The sequence below is a fragment of the Peromyscus californicus genome, unplaced genomic scaffold, assembly GCF_007827085.1.
Source record: "Peromyscus californicus insignis strain IS unplaced genomic scaffold, ASM782708v3 Scaffold_9__1_contigs__length_137607984, whole genome shotgun sequence".
NCBI lineage: Eukaryota > Metazoa > Chordata > Mammalia > Rodentia > Cricetidae > Peromyscus > Peromyscus californicus.
The window spans coordinates 121,960,445-121,977,990 of NW_026294617.1; the positions used below are offsets into that span (position 1 = coordinate 121,960,445).

General features: G+C 42.0%; 2 protein-coding genes across 5 annotated transcripts in view; one reads left to right on the top strand and one right to left on the bottom strand.

Annotated features, from left to right (window-relative positions):
- Hs2st1 (heparan sulfate 2-O-sulfotransferase 1) overlaps window positions 1–10,111 on the bottom strand; it is a 157,843-nt gene extending 147,732 nt beyond the window's left edge. The window contains exon 1 of one of the 2 annotated variants that reach the window (XM_052729909.1): window positions 9,734–10,111. In XM_052729909.1, the coding sequence (XP_052585869.1) occupies window positions 9,734–9,857 (124 nt within the window). In that variant the 5' untranslated portion in view covers window positions 9,858–10,111. The remainder of the gene's footprint in view (window positions 1–9,733) is intronic. The other variant, XM_052729910.1, reaches the window with a different exon arrangement.
- Window positions 10,112–10,467: 356 nt separating this feature from the next.
- Selenof (selenoprotein F) overlaps window positions 10,468–17,546 on the top strand; it is a 34,659-nt gene continuing 27,580 nt past the window's right edge. For 2 of the 3 annotated variants that reach the window (XR_008216185.1, XM_052729911.1), the window contains exon 1: window positions 10,496–10,790. Coding sequence is in view for 2 of the 3 variants with exons in the window: in XM_052729911.1 (XP_052585871.1) it covers window positions 10,716–10,790 (75 nt within the window). In the remaining variant the exon portion in view is untranslated. Of the gene's footprint in view, window positions 10,791–17,546 lie in introns of all 3 variants that reach the window. The other variant, XM_052729912.1, reaches the window with a different exon arrangement.

Below are 17,546 nucleotides of genomic sequence, written 5' to 3' on the forward strand. Positions count from 1 at the left end.
ATATCAGAGAAAGCAACTGAAAGAAAAAAGGATTATTCTGGCTCAGGGGTCAGAGGTTTAAATCCATGACTGGCTGACTTCATTTCTTCTGGGCCTGCGTGAAGCAGAGCATCAAGGTGCAGGCACAGGAATACACAGCTATGGACCGCAGAGTGGCCATGGATCAGAGAGGAAGAGGGAAGAGCCGGGAACAAGGTCACACTTCAAGGCACACACTAAACCCCGCCCTCCCACCCCCTCACTCTGGTCCACTCACTCCAATGAGCTTGATGTCCTAGTGCCCACCACCTCCCAATACCTCCATCAAATCTGAAAATATCACTGGATGAACCAATTAACTTGTTTGGTGGAGTACTCATGATCTAATCACTCCCCAGAAGCCATACCTCTGAACACAGCCCTGGGTACTGAGCCCTCAACACATGGGCTGTAGGAGAACATTTCATACCTGACACACAAGAAGCAACAGCAAGGGCCATTATAATCAAGTCACTTAAAATCTAGTGAAAAACCATAAAGGCCATGAAGACAAAGAGATGTATCACATATAGTGGGAACAAAAATACAAATCATAGCAGAGACCATGGAGCCAAAATCTTCAAAGCTCTGGAAAAAAAAATATTAAAGTTGACTTCTATATTTAGCAAAAATATTTTCCGACATCAAGGCAAATAAATGCTTTTACAGATACACAAAAATGAAAAGAATTCAAACCAAATTTTTCAGTGTAAATAATGGCAGAAAAATCTTACAGGAAGAAAGAAAAATGAAATCTGCATGAACACAAAGAAATCAGAAACAATGAAATGGTAAAATACACAAGTAAAACATAAAGGCTTCATGAATGTTTGCATTTCCTTAAGAGATAATTGGTTACTTAAAGCAAAAATAATAATGTACTACAGATGCATAACAATTGTAACAAAATTATGGTACATACTACAATCCATAAAGAAACCACTTTTACATGCACAAAGCACTGCTAGTGTCTCATCCAATGCAAAAAACAATTGGGCAAAGGGGGGAAAAAAAGGCCTGCTTTCAGCCTAGAAGCAGAAGAAGTAAAAGAACAGATGGAACAAAGAAACCAAAGGCAACTTGGAGATTTAAAGCCAACGATATCAAGAATTACACAAAAAGTAAACATTTTAAACATTCCATTTACAAAGGAGATTGCAAAATTAGATGCAAGATTCAACTTCATGCTGCCTACAAGAAATCTTTTGTAGCTGAGTTGTCTCGACAGGTAAAGTGCTCACTGTGAAAGCATGAATACCTGAGTTCGACTCCCAGTACCCACATACAAGCTGGGTGTAGCCACAGACATCTGAACTGCCCAGCACTGGGAAGGAAGAGAAGCAGAGATCCCCAGGGCTCACTGGGTAGACAGTCTAGCAGAAACACAAACCTACAAATTCAGTAAGACAACCTATGGTGTGTAATCTTGGTTGTCAACCTGACCACATCTGGAATCAACTAAAACCCAAGCAGCTGGGCACAACTGTGAGTCTTTTTATTGGATCATTTGTGGTAGGAAGAACCATCCTAAATCTGGGCACAACTTCTGGTGGCTGCCCACATAAAAGGACATGAAGAAGGAAGCTTCTACTTTGTGCCTGCTTGCCCTAACTCTATGGCAAGTTCATTTATGCTGCTGCTGAGGCATTCCTTCTCTGGGATTAGAATTTACTAATTTAGGATTCCAACATATACTGAAGACCAGCTGAAACATCCAGCCTCGTGAACCGAACACCTTTGGATTCTTGTCCTTTCCGTCAAGAGACAGACATTGTTGGACTAGCCAGACCACAGCCTGTAAGCCACTCTAATAAATCCCCTTTTAATACATACATATATTTGTATTATATATATATGTATGTATTATTACGTATAATAAACACACAGTCTATCAGTTCTGTTCCTCTAAAGAACCTGACTATGATAGACCCTGTCTCTAAAACTAAGGTGAAGGCATGGGGAGATGGTTCAACCAAGACGACTAGAGTGCAGATCACCAGAACCCATGAAATCCTGGGTGGACAAGGTGACTCACCTATAATTCCAGCCTTCAAAGGTGAAGAGATGGGGTAGCCTTAGTGCAAGCTGGTAAAACTAGCTGGATCCTTGAGCTCTAGGACTGACAAAGAGAACCTGCCTCCAAAGAAGCAACAGACAGTAGAAGGGCAATCGAAGATTCTTGACATTAACACTGCACACCCACATGAACATGCACACAACCTGAATGTGTACCTATACACATGCAAATATGAATACACACAGGCACACACACCACGTACTCAGACATATGAAAAGAAGAATAAAAAAATGTTGAGTGTAGTAGGACAGGCCCATAGAGTCAAGGAAATTGGCTCAGACCAGTTGCCAAGGCATGCATATCACATACTTCCTTATGAGCCAACCTGGAGTCCGCCTGAGGGCCTAGCAGCAGGCACTGTCAGAGTTCCTGGTTGCTGTCAGAGTTCTTGGCCATACCCAGCCAATGAGAGATGACCAGGCAATGCCACCAGACTAGGACACAGTTTGGGTGCTGGGAGGAGAGTATATAAGGCTTTCCCCATTATTGAATAAAGGAGTTTTCTGTTTGCCTACAACTGATTCCCGGTGTCTGTGCCGTTGACGCCACACTTCTCACCACCTCCCCCAAGGGAGCCACTAGGATCCAGCAACAGTTGAGAAGCAAATGACAAAGACATCCCATCATCACCCTCTGGCCTCCATTAACAGGACAAGGAACCAAAGCATACTGACACCTGTCAAAAGAAAAGCATCTACATTAATGTCACACAAAGTGGGCATCTGGCTTAGGCCAGTGTATGTTGCTATAACAAAACATGAGATAAAATAAAGAGAAATTTACTTCCACAAAGTTGTGAAGCCTAGAAAGTTCAAAATCCAGGAGCCAGCATGGTGAAGGAAGTAGCAGGAGACTACCTCCCAATACTGTTGCTCTGGGGATTAAACCTCCAACACATACACTTGTCTCAAGAGCAAAGGATATTTATTAACAAGGATAAAGTAAGCTATCTCATCCCCCAAAAGGCTGACTACGAAGACATCAGGATTCTTAAACATTTGCATATCTACTTCATCATAGTACCTCAAAAGAGATAAAGCAAAAAATGAACTGTTGGTAATACAAGATAGGATAGAAAGTGAATTAGGTACATTTTGGACTCACCAAAATAGGATAGAAAATGGAATATTTTCTCTGAATTTGTCAAATGCAAATGGACTAGATATTGTTGATATATTTATTGCTTGTATATATTGTATATAGTTATTGTACTTATTGTATATAGTTTTTCTTATACTAGTTGTAACTTTTTTTACTTTTTTTATTAGACAAAAAAGGGGAAATGTGATATTTTATTTGTCCTTTAATAAATAAAGCTTGCCTAGAGATCAGAGGAAAAAACTAAGCCATTATAAGTAAACAAAGAAGGCAGGCAGGGATCTCTCTGGATCTATGTGAGTGCAAGGTCACACTGGAAACAGAGCCAGGTGTGGTGGCACACACCTTAAATTCTAACACTAGTTAACCATGGAGGTCTGGAGGTCTGTACAAACAGACATTAAGTGACAGAGCTGGACAGGAAGAGGAAGTGATGTAGCTGGACAGAGACAGCAAATCAGATGGCAGAACAGCAAGGCATATAGGCGTGGGTAGACAGGAAGTAACTCATATTTGGAAGCTGCCGAGTTGGAGAGGTAAGGTTGGCTGGTGGCTTTCCCTATTTTCCTGATCTCTATCAGGCTTTCACCCCTATATCTGGCTCCATGTTTTTTATTTAATAAGACCATTTAGAAATTCATCTACAATGAACTGAAAAGAGAAACAGTAATCCACAGAATTCAAAATCTGACAGGACAAATTAAGCAGAAAGAAAAACACAAGACACAGAGGCCTGGAGGAGCATCCAACTAGACACGTACAGTACACATCACCTACAACAAAAGAATAAACTTTTTACACTCACTAGGAACACCAAGACAGTTTTTTTTTCTTTGAAAAGAGACTCTTATTTATATATTTTGAGACAGAGCTGCTGTAGAATATTATTTTAAGGTGTGTTACTTTTGTTTATGCTGCATTTAACTCTGTGAAGCTGTGTTACTGTGTCTGTCTAAAACACCTGATGGTCTAATAAAGAGTTAAACGGCCAATGGTGAGGCAGGAGAAAGGATAATAGAAGGAGAAACCTGGGTGCAGGAAGGAGAGAGGAAGAAGGAGCAAGCGAAGGAAGAGGATGCAAGGGGCCAGCTACACAGCAAGCCACGGAGCAGAGTAAGATTTACAGAAGTAAGCGAACAGGAAAGCCCAGAGGCAAAAGCTAGACGGGATGATTAAGGTTAAGAAAAGCTGGCAAGAAACAAGCTATGGCCAGGCACTTACAATTAAGAATAAGCCTCCATGTGAAGTTTATTGGGAGCTGGGTGGCGGGCCCCCACAGAGACAATGAGTAAAAGAAAAAACAACAACACAGAGTTTCACTGTGTTGCCCATGCTCACCTTACACTCATCTTAAGGAATCCTCCAAGGTCAGCATCCTGAGTAAATAGGACTACAGATATACACTAACATTCTAGGCTTTAAGTATATTTTTAATTGACAGATGAAACTATATATTTATTGTGTAAAGTATGTTCTAAAATATGTATGCACTGTGTAATAACTAAAGCAAGCTAACAAACCATATGCCATACTCCACGGACTTAGTTTTTATTATGACATACTTGGTTTATTCACAAATTTGTAAGCAGACACTGCCATTCACTATAGTCACTGGAATGGTTAATATTGTCATCTCGACAGGATCGAGAATCACCTTGGAGACAAGCCTCTAGGCATGCAGATGAGGGATCATCTAGATTAGATTAGCCTCTACCTGTGAGTGATTATCTAGATTATGTTTCTGAGCCACCTGTGAGTGATTATCTAGATCAGGTTCACAACTGTGAGTACTACTATTCCTTGAGAAATCTTGGACAGAATAAAAAAAGAGAAAGCAAGCCGAGCACCAGCATCCATGACTGTTTCCTGGCTGTGGATGCCATGTGACCAGTTGCTTCCAGCTCCTACCACCATAGTTTCCCTGCCATGACTGTGTAACTCAGACTGTGAGCCAACACAAAACCTCTCCCTCAAGCTGCTTTCCTCACAGCAACAGAAAAAGTAACTCATCTAGTTACCACGATGTAAACAGAAATCTGAACTTATTCTTCCAATTTATTTAAACGTTTGTGTTCTTTAAATATATCCCCATCTCTTACTCCTCAAATTCCAGTCCCTAGTAACCACCAATCCACTCTCTGCTTTTCTTAAGTCCAAGTTTCTTAGATTCCACACATAAGTGAGATCATGTAGTGCTTGCTTTCTGTGCTTGGCTTATCCCACTTAATTTCTTCTAGATTCTTCTCATGGCTAAGTAGCATTCAACTGTCCATGTGTGACAAATTTTCTTTGTTCATCCATCCATGGACCCTAAGTTTAACTGTGTATTTTGGCTGTTGTAAATAATTCTACGATAAACAGGATGGTGCAGAAATCTTTTTGACATACTGATTTCATTTTCTAAGAACCTAGAACCAGTAGTGGAACTGCTGGATTACAAGGCAAGTCTAGCTTTTATTTTTTGATGAACCTCCATCATCCCATTTTTCATACTGACTTTATTAATTTACATTCCTATCAAGAGTGTAAAGGGTTTCCTATTATCCATTTTTCCAACACTTGTTGTTTTCCAACTTCCTGGTAACAGCCATTCTAAGTTATGTAGGATAACATCTCATTCTGTATTTTCCTGGCAATTACTAATACTGAGTATTCTTGCGTATATAAGAATTGGCAATTTTCTTTTGAAAAATGTCTTTTCAGATCATTTAAATCAGATTATTTCTTACTACTGAGTTGAGTTCCTTAAACATCTTAGACATTAACCTCTTATCAGACGTATGTTTTGCAAATATCTTCTCCCACTCCATATGACAAGATTTGACTCAAATTTCTGGCTGGGGATGTGCTCAGTTGGTAGCCTGCCTTAATCACAGGAAGCCCTAGGTTTATTTGATTCCTGTTTAAGTCTGGGCTCGGAGGCACATTCTGATAAAATTGGTGTAAAATTAACCTGTCTGTATAAGCGAAATACACCACAGCTGAGAGACAAGTGCAGCCTTAGAGAAAAGCAGACGTAAGAGCAGACGAATTACTTACCTTAATATTTAAAAAGCCTAATAACAAAAAAGTAGCAATTATCCAATGAACAAGAACTAACAATTAAGAAGCAATCAACAATGCAAAGATTTTAACAAAAAATTAAGGAAATGTGAGTTAATTTCACAACATATCATTTCAAAGCCCCAGAGTGGCAAAATTTAAACCCAAGCAAGGGTTTCTAGCAATATAGATTACTGTAACCTTTGGGGGTAAAAAATGGCAAGTAATATGTATCCTTTGACCCAGACATCCCCTAGTGAAAAAATGACATTAATGGGTAAAGAGAGGCACATAAAGATGCTTTCAACATTGTTTATAATAACAAGAAAAAAAGCTTTAGAAGTGGGGGAGGTTATAGAGACACAATGACTACTTACTACTGATATAGTAATTTAGGATACATTCATAATTTGGAATATTATACAGCCATTAGAATGTGTGAGATTTAGATGTACTGACATAGAAAGAGACCTATAATATTAAATAAAAAAACAAGCTGTAGGGTAATATATAACAATAAACTGTAGGAATATTTGCTTTAAGGAAAACTGTAATACTGGGAGCTGTAGGAATTTCTATTTAGGTAATTTCCCAAGAGGCCAATGAATACAGTGTAGTTTTGAATACACCTATTGCTTTATTAGAGCTCTCACCATCAGGATATTGTTGACTTTAACCAAGTCACATTACAGTCATTAACAGACAGACATTAAAATCCTTTGGAACCTTCTACAACAGCAACCAAATAAACAACAAAAACTACTTTTAAGGGCAAAATGTTCATTAGCTTTCCTGTGCCAAAATAAAAATGCTTTTTAATGTTGCAGTTTTACAATTACAGCAAACAACCAAAGATTTTCTTCTTCAATAGCAGAAACAAGCTATTTCAGTCCATTTCATTGAGTAATATAATTATGTTCATTACATGGATATAAACAAGGGGCAAGACATTAAACCAATTCCTTTGTGTCAGAAATTGAGTTTTCTCAGAATGATATTCATTCTCAGCAATACATGCATTGATAATACAATTTATAAATGCTATTCAAACAGCTCAATTGTAGTATAATGTCAGTAGAAAGTCTGAAATTGCCTAGTGTAATTACAGGAGTCCTCAATTAGGAATCAAACATACCTGAGTTCCAATTCTGATTCTGCCACTAGCGATACAGTCTTAGGCAAATTATATACTTTAAGGATTATTCTGTATCTGAAAAATGGGTAGCTCTAGTGTTCTTGGAAGACTAAATAAGAGTATCACAGACGGAAGTTACCTAGTGACTGCCTGACCCTTTTTCTTTCCTGAAGAGTCAGAATATGGACACTGGCTCTTTCAGTACTGCCTCTTAAACAAGACTTATTTTTGAAAGGGTGGGAGTGGGAAGGAGGCCAGATGGAGGGCATCTACAGTTACTCAAGGCTGAGGAAGGAAAAACAACTGAGGCCTGGAGTTCAGGTCCAGCCTGGACAACCCATAGAACCCGTGTCTTTTAAAAATAAAAATATTTAGGAAAAAATCTAATCAGAAGATTAATGAACTGACATAAAGGTGTATACATCTTCTCTGTCATGTCTGCATCTCCAGATACTTTGGTGTTTTTACTTTTGAAAGCTGTCCTTTTTTTTTAAAGACAGGGTAGGGCTATGTAGCAGCACATCCTGGTCTTGAACCTACCATCCTCTGGCATCAGATTTTAGAGTGCTGGAATTACAGGCCTGACCCTCATGGTCAGCCCTGGAGTATTCTGGTAGATATTTGCTGTTTCCCATATAGCTATTTATTTTGATGCACGCTTATTATTCCTGGCAAACGATTTTTTTTGTCTTAAATGAAAATCACAAGGAAGCCCATTATTCTACCTGTGGCATTCTACATCATTCCGTTGGCGTATAGAAGTTTGCTTTTAAAATCCTTCAGGTGGCGTATAGAAACAACTTTCAAACACTGCAGGAAAAAAAAAAAGGTAGGCAAGGAGGAAAATCCGCAGTTTCTAAGGAAATACATCTAGAGTATTCCAAATAACAACACAAAAAAGAATAAATACAAATCCTGATTTTTAACTAACTTCTAAGATGAGTCACTCTTTTCCTGTAAAATCGGGTTATGAATGAAGCAGAGTATGACTGTAAATGCTGTGGAGACGGAGCCGTATGAAAAGCAAAGGGATCAGATGGTTTAACCTTCAACATTTAAAGTGAGTAACTTTTAGCATACAAGATCTTTTTAAATTACAGTAAATAAATTCAATAGTTCTTCACATTTCACTCTAGCAGCTTTGGCTCCTCTTTAAATGTAGCCGTACATCAATCAAATGCATTTAACGTTCTTTGACAACACTATTCTTTAAAATGTGTTCAAGGCTTTTGTAAAATCTACCAAAACTTGGAAATAGCGACTATATCTAAAATTTAATTATTTTCTGGTGCTTTTTAAAAAAAATTAATGCGCACCCCCAGTTACATCTAGCTGTTCCTCGGGGTAACTTTAAATCGTATTTAAGAAGCTGGCTAGGTGAAAAGTGTATGCAAGAACCGCTTCCCATACTCAAATTACATCCCCTGAGCTGATTTTTAAGTGCCACGTACATTTTTAAATCAAAACGCGTCAGTCATTAAGTCTCCCTGTTTCCACAGCACTTCCAAATACCAAAGTTCTCCACTATCCGGAAGCACCGACCATCCGCGCTTTCATCTGCTGTTGCACAACTTCACATTCCAGTTTAGTGTTTCAGGCGTCTATACCCATTCCAGCACTGACAGAAACGCTCTAAGATACCCATATGGTTAGCTTTCCCCACTCTATTCCTTTCCCAAGGTAAATACCGTAATTCCGAACCTTCAACGCTTGTACATGCAATCAACCTACACTTAATGACCTTACTCTGAAGCCCAAATCATCAAGCAGTTCAGCGTCACTCATAAAGAACTTCAGTCCCCCAGACGTCTCACAGCAGGACCGTCAGAGCTTTTCATCTGCTCCGCTGTCCCACATGGCCAGTCTACCCATAGAGTCAGTTCTAAGGTCCCTTGCTGCCCTCAGCTCAGGCATGCCACTCACTACAGTGAGCTGCATTTACTCCCCATCATTCCCGGAGTCTCCGTCCATTTCTGCCCATCTCCCTCGATGAACCTCCCCACGACCACCATCCCCACACGATCCTGTGCCCAGGTGCCCCTAATTCAAATTCCAGTCCCCATCGCTGCACGTAGCTGGGGCTTTCCAGAACGACTGGAAGGGACTAGAGGATGAACGTTCTTGTCCTCCAAGCAGCACCAGCTCCATGCAGACTTCGTTCCCCTCTCTCCGTGGAGGGCCGACGGGGCAGCCCTCTGGCCGGAGACCCTGCGCGTGCAGCTCGTCACTCCCTGGTGGCGGGAGCTCGACGTGCCTGGGTCCCAGCTCTCCGGACTCTCCGAGACCCCTGCGGACGCCCACTTGCTATAGCCGGCAATGCCCACCCGCCAGCCCGGGCCCGGAGCATCGCTCGGCTGCCTCACCTAGCTTCGCCCGGGACTCCTCCAGCTTCTGGATCTGGTTCTCCAAGAAGAGCATCGCCACCGCGAAGGCCACCACCGCCAGCAGCTGCAACTTGGGCGGCATCATAATCCTGAGGAGCCCCATGAAACCCGCTGCTCGAGATCAAGACATACCGCGGGGGGCGGGGAGCGGGGCCCCGCGGGCGACCGAGGCGCCGGGAGGAGACCCCGACCCGGGAGCTGCGCGGACTGCCGCGCCGCAGCGACCCCCTCCTCCGCTCCGGTCTCCCGCCCGCAGGAGCCAGCGCCGGCCGCCCGGTGCACGCTTCTCCTCAGCCCACCCGACGGCCCTGGCGCCCTCCTGCCGCTGCCGCCTGGCTTCGGGACCCCGCGGCCGCACGCCCTCTTCCCTCGCTTCCTCCCTTCCCTCCCTCGGTCGCTCGCGGCCGCGCGCTCCTCTAGCAGCGCTGCGGCTGCGGCTGCGCCGCCCTCGGCCCGCCCCCTCCCCTCCCCCTCGGCCACCACGCGCACGCCTTGACGCACGCTGCCCGGCAACCAGAGGCTCCACCCCCATCCTCCCGTACAGTGGCGTTCATTGGTCCGAAGAGCGGCCGCTTAGCGCCCTTTTGATTCGATTTACGGTTGGGTTCCTTGACAGAGGACTCAAGCAAGGCGGTATTTGATTGGGTAAATTCGGAGAGGGAGGCGGGGCTAGTAATGGAGGCGCTGGGGCTTCGTAGAGATCCGACATACTGTCGAGAATGAGAAGTACCGGTGTGGGGAGTCTCAGAAAATGCCTGATTTTAATCTCTGAAAGAACCTGACGACTTTTTAATAATCGATCACTTTTATGTTCCTTTGGTCGCCTGAGTAATATTCGCCTCTGTGGGATAATAGACTTGTGGCAGTGGCCTCTCGCGGCAGGCTTCGCATCAGGCATTACAGTGGACGTCCCCGGTACAGAGGGCCTCAAGCCCCTGAAGATTGACGGGGGACCGCAGGGATGGCGACCCGGCAGGCTGGGTGGCTGCGGCCCGTTCTGGGGCTGCGCTTGCTGCTGGTGACTGCATTTCAAGCGGTGAGTGTGGGTCGCCTCTGTGGATGCCTCGGGGCCCGTCGGAGGGCTCGGATGAGAAAGGTCAAACCCGCGGCCACGCAGGGGACCGCCCTTGGAACGGACTTCCTTAGTGGCCGCTTCCATCCGGAATGAGACGTGGCAGATAGAATTCCGGCTGGAGCTCTAGAGGTGATGGTCTTCTCACTTCAGGCAGCTCAAATCGATTTTTTCAAGAACGCAGTGGGTACATAAAGTCAGTAGAAAGGAGGGAAGTTTCTTTTAATGGGACAGAAATGAATGAAACTACCATTCCTTACGACAAGACTCCCAAACCTTAAAGGGACATCTTCGTGGTTTTGGTCCAGACAAGCCTTTTTCTTCATTAACAAAAATGCATGGATTCTAAATCTCTTAAAGGAGGAAACCTAATTTTGACTTACTTAGCTACTTATGAAACAAGTATATATCGGTAAACTCTTTATGGAAGTTTGCATCCATAGTTACATGTCTTCTACTTAGGGTATTTAAGTGATTTGTCCAAGATTTGGAAAGTTAATATACCATAAGTCTATAAATACTTATACTTTTTCATACAAAGAAAGTAATTTGTAAATATTGTCTCTACTTTTGTTACTTTGTCCAACGGGTAGGTTCTTGACTTCTCACATTGCTATACAATGTTGTTATTCAGACACCTGGTACTTAAGAAATTACTTAGGCCCTAACTCTTAGGGAAACATCCGTCTAAACTTTGTAGACTTTAGAAATTAGTGGTTTCTTAGCACTACAAGTTCAAACTACTTTCTATACTATCTAAATTTCAATAGACCATGGTTTTGTAAGTACCATCCACCCCAAGAAAAACCCAAAATCAATGTCTTAAACATTTTAAGCATCCTTTAAGTTGGTGAAGCAGGTCCCTCATGTATGCACTGATTTGAGCTAGTCAGTTAATTAAAAATCTAAAGCTACCATAATTCATAATCAGTGCCATTAGCTGCTTTTAACCTCTCATCCCCCACTAGAATGGACTAACTCATTTTTCACAGCCAGCTCAGGACAACACTCCAAAAGAGCAAAAGCTTACAGTGCCTCTTAAGACCTTGCCATGGAAATCACATATCCCTCCTGGGAGACAAAGACTGAAAATAGAAAGCAAGATCCTCCCACTGTCTAAACATCCCAACTCCATCACATTAGACTTGTCAAAGAGAAACTGAAGAGAAAGCCACCGGTAAATAGCCTCCAGCCTATGAGAAAAGTGACAGAATTGCATTGCAAAGAAATGTTCATACCGAGACCAGAATAGAAAGAGTTTATGCCTAGTTGTGTGCCACAGTGGTCACCCACCAAATCTACCGCAAAATTCAAATGTCGTTTCTAACTCCTTCCAAACTTTATGCACTTCACATACTGGCAATTGCCAAGCCTTACTAATTTTTACTTCCTAAATATGCCTGAAAGGCAGTTAATACTTGTTAACCTTTCAGTCACCCCAAGACCTTTCTCCTAAGAAGTAATAGCCTCCTGGTTTTTCTTTAAATTGCCTCTTTTTATATTGAGAATCTAAATAAAAATTACCTTTACCAACTTTGTAATTGCCCAAGCCAAAAATATGTTCCATTAAATTCTCTGTATTTTCACTCTTTGGATCGAATTAGTCATTAAGACCTTAAAAATTTCCAAGCCAATCACTTAATTTTGTTGCCACGGGTAATTCAGGTCAGTATATCCGCATACCTGGAATTACTGTAAGAGCTTCATTAACTGGTTTCCACATCTAATTTCTTTCTAATTGCACTCAGTACATCTAGAGCAATGGTCCTTAACCTTCTTAATGCTGCAAACCCTTTACTACAGTTCCTCGTGTTGTGGTGACCCCCAACCACAAAATTATTTTGTTGCTACTTCATAACTATAATTTTGCTACTATTATGAACTGTAATGTAAATATCTTTCACAGGGGTCATTCGACCCTCAAAAGGGTCATGATGACCCACCCACAGGGTGAGAACCACTGATCTAGAGTAACATTTCTGAAATTTAAACCTGTTTGTACTTAAAACTTCCACTTGCTTTTAAGATAGATTGTCTTTAAGTGTTTCTTAGCAAGTCTACAGGCTTATTTCCCAGTGTTTGCTTATTCTGCTTGGAGAAGAAAAGGATGAGAAGAGCTGGGGATACTTGCTCCAGCAAATTCATGTAGCTTCTTCTCCCTTAGAAGCTCTCTCCTATGCCCATAAAAATATGATTATCTTCTACTTACCATCTAACCCTCCTTCCTTCATGTGAGTCAAAAGTTTGATTTAGGAGTCGAACTCCAGTCCTTAGGCTTGGCAGCAAGCACCTTTACCCACTGAGCCATCGTGCCACACCCTTCAGTTTTCAGCCAAGAAATTACTTCCTCCAGGAAATCAATCTCTCTGCACCCAAACTAGGCTAAGAGCCATTTTGTGTGTCAATGGCAATTACTACTTGATCTCTTAGGTACCTTTCAATCTTCTGTTTGTCTTCTATTTGACAAATCTTGAAATATGGCATATTTTCCCACTGAGATGACTGAATCTTGCCTTAAAGAAGGGCCAGTTACTGATTATCTTTTGTCTCTACTGATGTACATAGAGAGGGATGCAATACCTTGAGATCTAAGTGACATATTTCCTGAGTGAACTAGGGGATGTACAGGCTAACGTCTGATGGCAAGGACAGATGACCCCTACTTGTAAGTTATTATCAACCTCGTATTCCAGTTAGCTTTCTATAGCTCTTGTCACTGCAGTCCCAACTGGAAGTGTCATTGACAACTGATGGTGCAGATGCAAGTGTTAATTCAAGTCCAGATGTTAGTTCACACTCAACAACTTTCCTGGTAATCACATGATTTTTTTTTTTTTTTTTTTTTTTTTTGGTTTTTCGAGACAGGGTTTCTCTGTGTAGCTTTGCACCTTTCCTGGGACTGACTTGGTAGTCCAGGCTGGCCTCGAACTCACAGAGATCCGCCTGGCTCTGCCTCCCGAGTGCTGGGATTAAAGGCGTGCGCCACCACCGCCCGGCTAATCACATGATTTTTGATACTAAGTATATACTAGACTGAAACCTTTTAATGACAGGTGTCAGCTTCATTCTATTCTTTTGTGAATGAGAGCCACAAGTGCACACTATCTTAAAATAATAGTCTTTAAATAAGACCATAGATCATTAGTCACAACTATATCATTCCATTTAGGTGATTCCCCAAGCCATCTTTTATAATCAAAATCAATCAATCTCAATCTCTCTATCTCCCTCCCCCCATTATACTATGCTGTTTAGTTTAAGAAGAAATTCAGATAAATAAGTTTTCAAATGTTAACTTTTAGTAATTGTAATCTAAAGCAGATTAATTTAGTCTCATTCTTACTTTCTTCTGTTGTTCTCTGTGAAGTGATTAACTAGAATGCAGTGCTTAACTTCATCTCCTTTCCAGACTTAGAAAGTCAAAGCCAGGCATGCTGGTGCCTCCTGTAGTCTGATCTCTTGCTTGTAATCACGGCATGCAGGAGGCTGAAATGAGAGGATCAGACAGACATTTGAGACTAGCCTGGGCTACATACAGCAAGTTCCAATCCAGCCTAGGCTACTAGCAAGACTGTCTCAAAAGAAGAACCAAAAGGCAAAACTTACAGAGTCATAAGTAATTTCTCCTTCTCATATTCTCTCATACTAGCTTATACCCCATGTTAATGCTTACCCTATGTTCTTAACAGATCATAGCCATGCATGTGTGTCTCTCCCTCCATTTCTTCTGCCAGAATAATCACCAAAGAGAATCCAGGGACCATTTTCCTTTAGTTTTCATTATCTCATGTTTGTTCACTTCCAGAAGTGCAGATGGCCTCCCAGTTCCTCACTGCCTCTTCCTATCAATAGTAACATGGCTGCAGCTTCTGTGGAGTGGTGATGAACCATAATCCAATTCCCAAAGTAAAATGCCTGCCCAGAATCCTGATTAAGGCCACAGACAGGTCACCCTTGCTAAACTCAAATGTCATGACTCCCTGTAGTGATGCTCACTAATGTTTATAAGGAACAAAAACCTTAACAATGAAAAAGGGTGTAGGATTATTGGAAATACAGAAAGAAGTTAGACAGATTCTTGGATTTATCAAAAGAGGAAAAGTCCAAGCCAAGTGGGCACTTTCAAGGTGAGAATCAAAGCTTTGGAATCCCTTGAAGGAAAAAAACAGTAAACTTGAACTTCTTGTTACCTTGAAGTGGAGACTTCAACTTAGACCTGAGGCCTTACACTAGACGAGGCTAAGAATTGTTTCAGTGTCTGCACCTCAAAGTAGCTGTAATCTTAGTTCTAGTGACAGTGCATACTTAACACAGCTGGGCTAACAGCAAACGACTTAACCTGGAAATACATTCTGAGCATGTGTAAAGATTAGAATAGGACATTTTAGTGGGGCCGAAAGGAGCTCGTTAATAAAGCTCCTCAGAACTAGTGTGTGCTCCTTTGTTCAGATCATATCCATCCTCAGTCTTCATTGGTGACAGAATAGAATGAGCTGTGCATCCTTGATTCCAAAACATTGTCATCACCCATCTGGACAGAGTCTAGTGTCTCTTCTTCATGTATCTTGTGAGCAATGGATGGCATAATTACAGTTGTCAGTATTTTTCTTGTTACTATCTGTCCAGCAATGATGCATCATGAATTCCACACAGTAAGCTAGGCCAGGGGTTATCTGTTAGCAATGCCTGAGACCAACTAATTTATAAAGAGCCTTATTTTGGTGCACGATTCTGGAGGTTGCACAGTACAAGACCAGACAGCCGCATCTGATGAGTGCCCCTAACTGTACTAGTGGAGAAAGAGAAAAAACTGCAGATAGCAACCTCCCCACACAAGAGCTGCATACTAAGAACTCATAGGAGCTCCCATACATTTAGACCATTGCAGAAGTTTTAAAGGCACGCTAGGATTAGACTCTGTTAGTGTGTGTGTGTGTGTGTGTGTGTGTGTGTGTGTGTGTGTGTGTGTGTGTGTGTGTGTGTATGCAGCTACATGTGCTTGCAGAAACCAGAGATGAATCATCCATTGTTGTCTAGTGCTCACCCTCTTTTTGAGACAGGGTCTTTTAATAAGCCAAGAGCTCAGTGTTTGGGCTAGATAACATCACCAGCAAGCTCCAGGGATCCATCCATCCTCGGTACCTAAACTCATGTCCTCACATTTATGTGGCATGAACTTTACCAATCAAGCATTCCCTCCTTTCCCAAGATTAAAATCTTTTTTCTTGTGTAGTCTTAGATTTTCTTACTGTCCTATGTCTGTTTCCTTCCTAAGTGTAGTTAATATTAAATGGAATGATACTATAAAGTACTTAGCAAAATATTGGTGGTTTGTAAGAACTTCCAGTAATGGCAATGCTTCTGGCATTCATTACATTAAGATTCATTCTCTCTAACCCCATCCATTTGTTTGTCACCAAATTTGAAGTCTGTTCAGAATTACATGAGAAACCCACGAGTTTCCTGAGAGTATAGATTGATGAAAGGGCCATGTGTGTGTGTGTGTGTGTGTGTGTGTGTGTGTGTGTGTGTGTGTGTGTGTGTTGGGAAGAGGATACCTCCTCCATGCACTTGTATACGTGAGTATAGATTGATGAAAGGGCCGTATGTGTGTGTGTGTGTGTGTGTGTGTGTGTGTGTGTGTGTGTGTGTGTGTGTGTGTGTGTGTGTGTGTGTGTGTGTGTGTGTGTGTTGGGAAGAGGATACCTCCTCCATGCACTTGTATACGTGTGGAAGCCAAAAGTTGATGTCTGTTGAGGGTCTTCTATCATTTCTTCACCACATGTTTGGAAAAAGGTTTTCTCACTGAATCTAGAGCACCTCCTCATTTACCCTAGACCCCAGTGAGGTCCTGGGATCCAGCTGGCTTTGCACTCTCCATCCAGTGCTGGAGTTACACATGTGCATTGCAGCCCCTAGCTTTTTAGGTGGAGCTCATGACCCAAACTCAGGTCTCACACTCGTTCAGCAAGCACTTTACCCACTAAGCCATCTTTCTCCCCAGCCCCAGTTTGTAGTTTGTGCAAGTTCTTAAGCAGTTTGCAGTTTTCAAAGTGAATTTGCTTTTATTACATTTCAATTACTGACTGCAAAACAAATTTGTGTAAATCCAGTGGTGCAAAACAGTTTATTTTGCTTTCAGATTCAGTGGGTTATCAGTTTTCAGACTGGCACAGCAGGAGCTCGTCTGCTCTATGGTCCCTCAGACCTCAGTTGAAAGGCTGGAGTCTGAAATCTGAAGGCTCTTCACTTGAATGTTTAGTAGTTGATGATGTCAGCTGGGTGTCTTGGTTGATCTCTGCATGATTCTGTCCATGCTGTGTCTCTAGTTTACACTTTTTTGCAGCATGGTGACTTAAGTTCCAAAGGTGATGCTTGGGGGTGGTTGGTGCAGGCAGACAGACACACCACTCTCTCTGACTGTCTGTCTTTCTCTCTCTCTCTCTCTCTCTCTCTCTCTCTCTCTCTCTCTCTCTCTCTCTCTCTCTCTCTCTCTCTCACACACACACACACACACACACACACACACACACACACGTTCTGTGTTGGAGGACTGCCAGTCAGGTTGTAAGAACATGTGGGGTGATATGTACATATTGATGCAGCTCTCGCCAATCCGACATGTTGCTGTCCCTGATTTCAAGTTACCCTGTACAGAAGATCTTACAGATCACTTTACTGGTGGGAAGTTGTAAGTGTCTTGTATCTAAACTAGAGAAT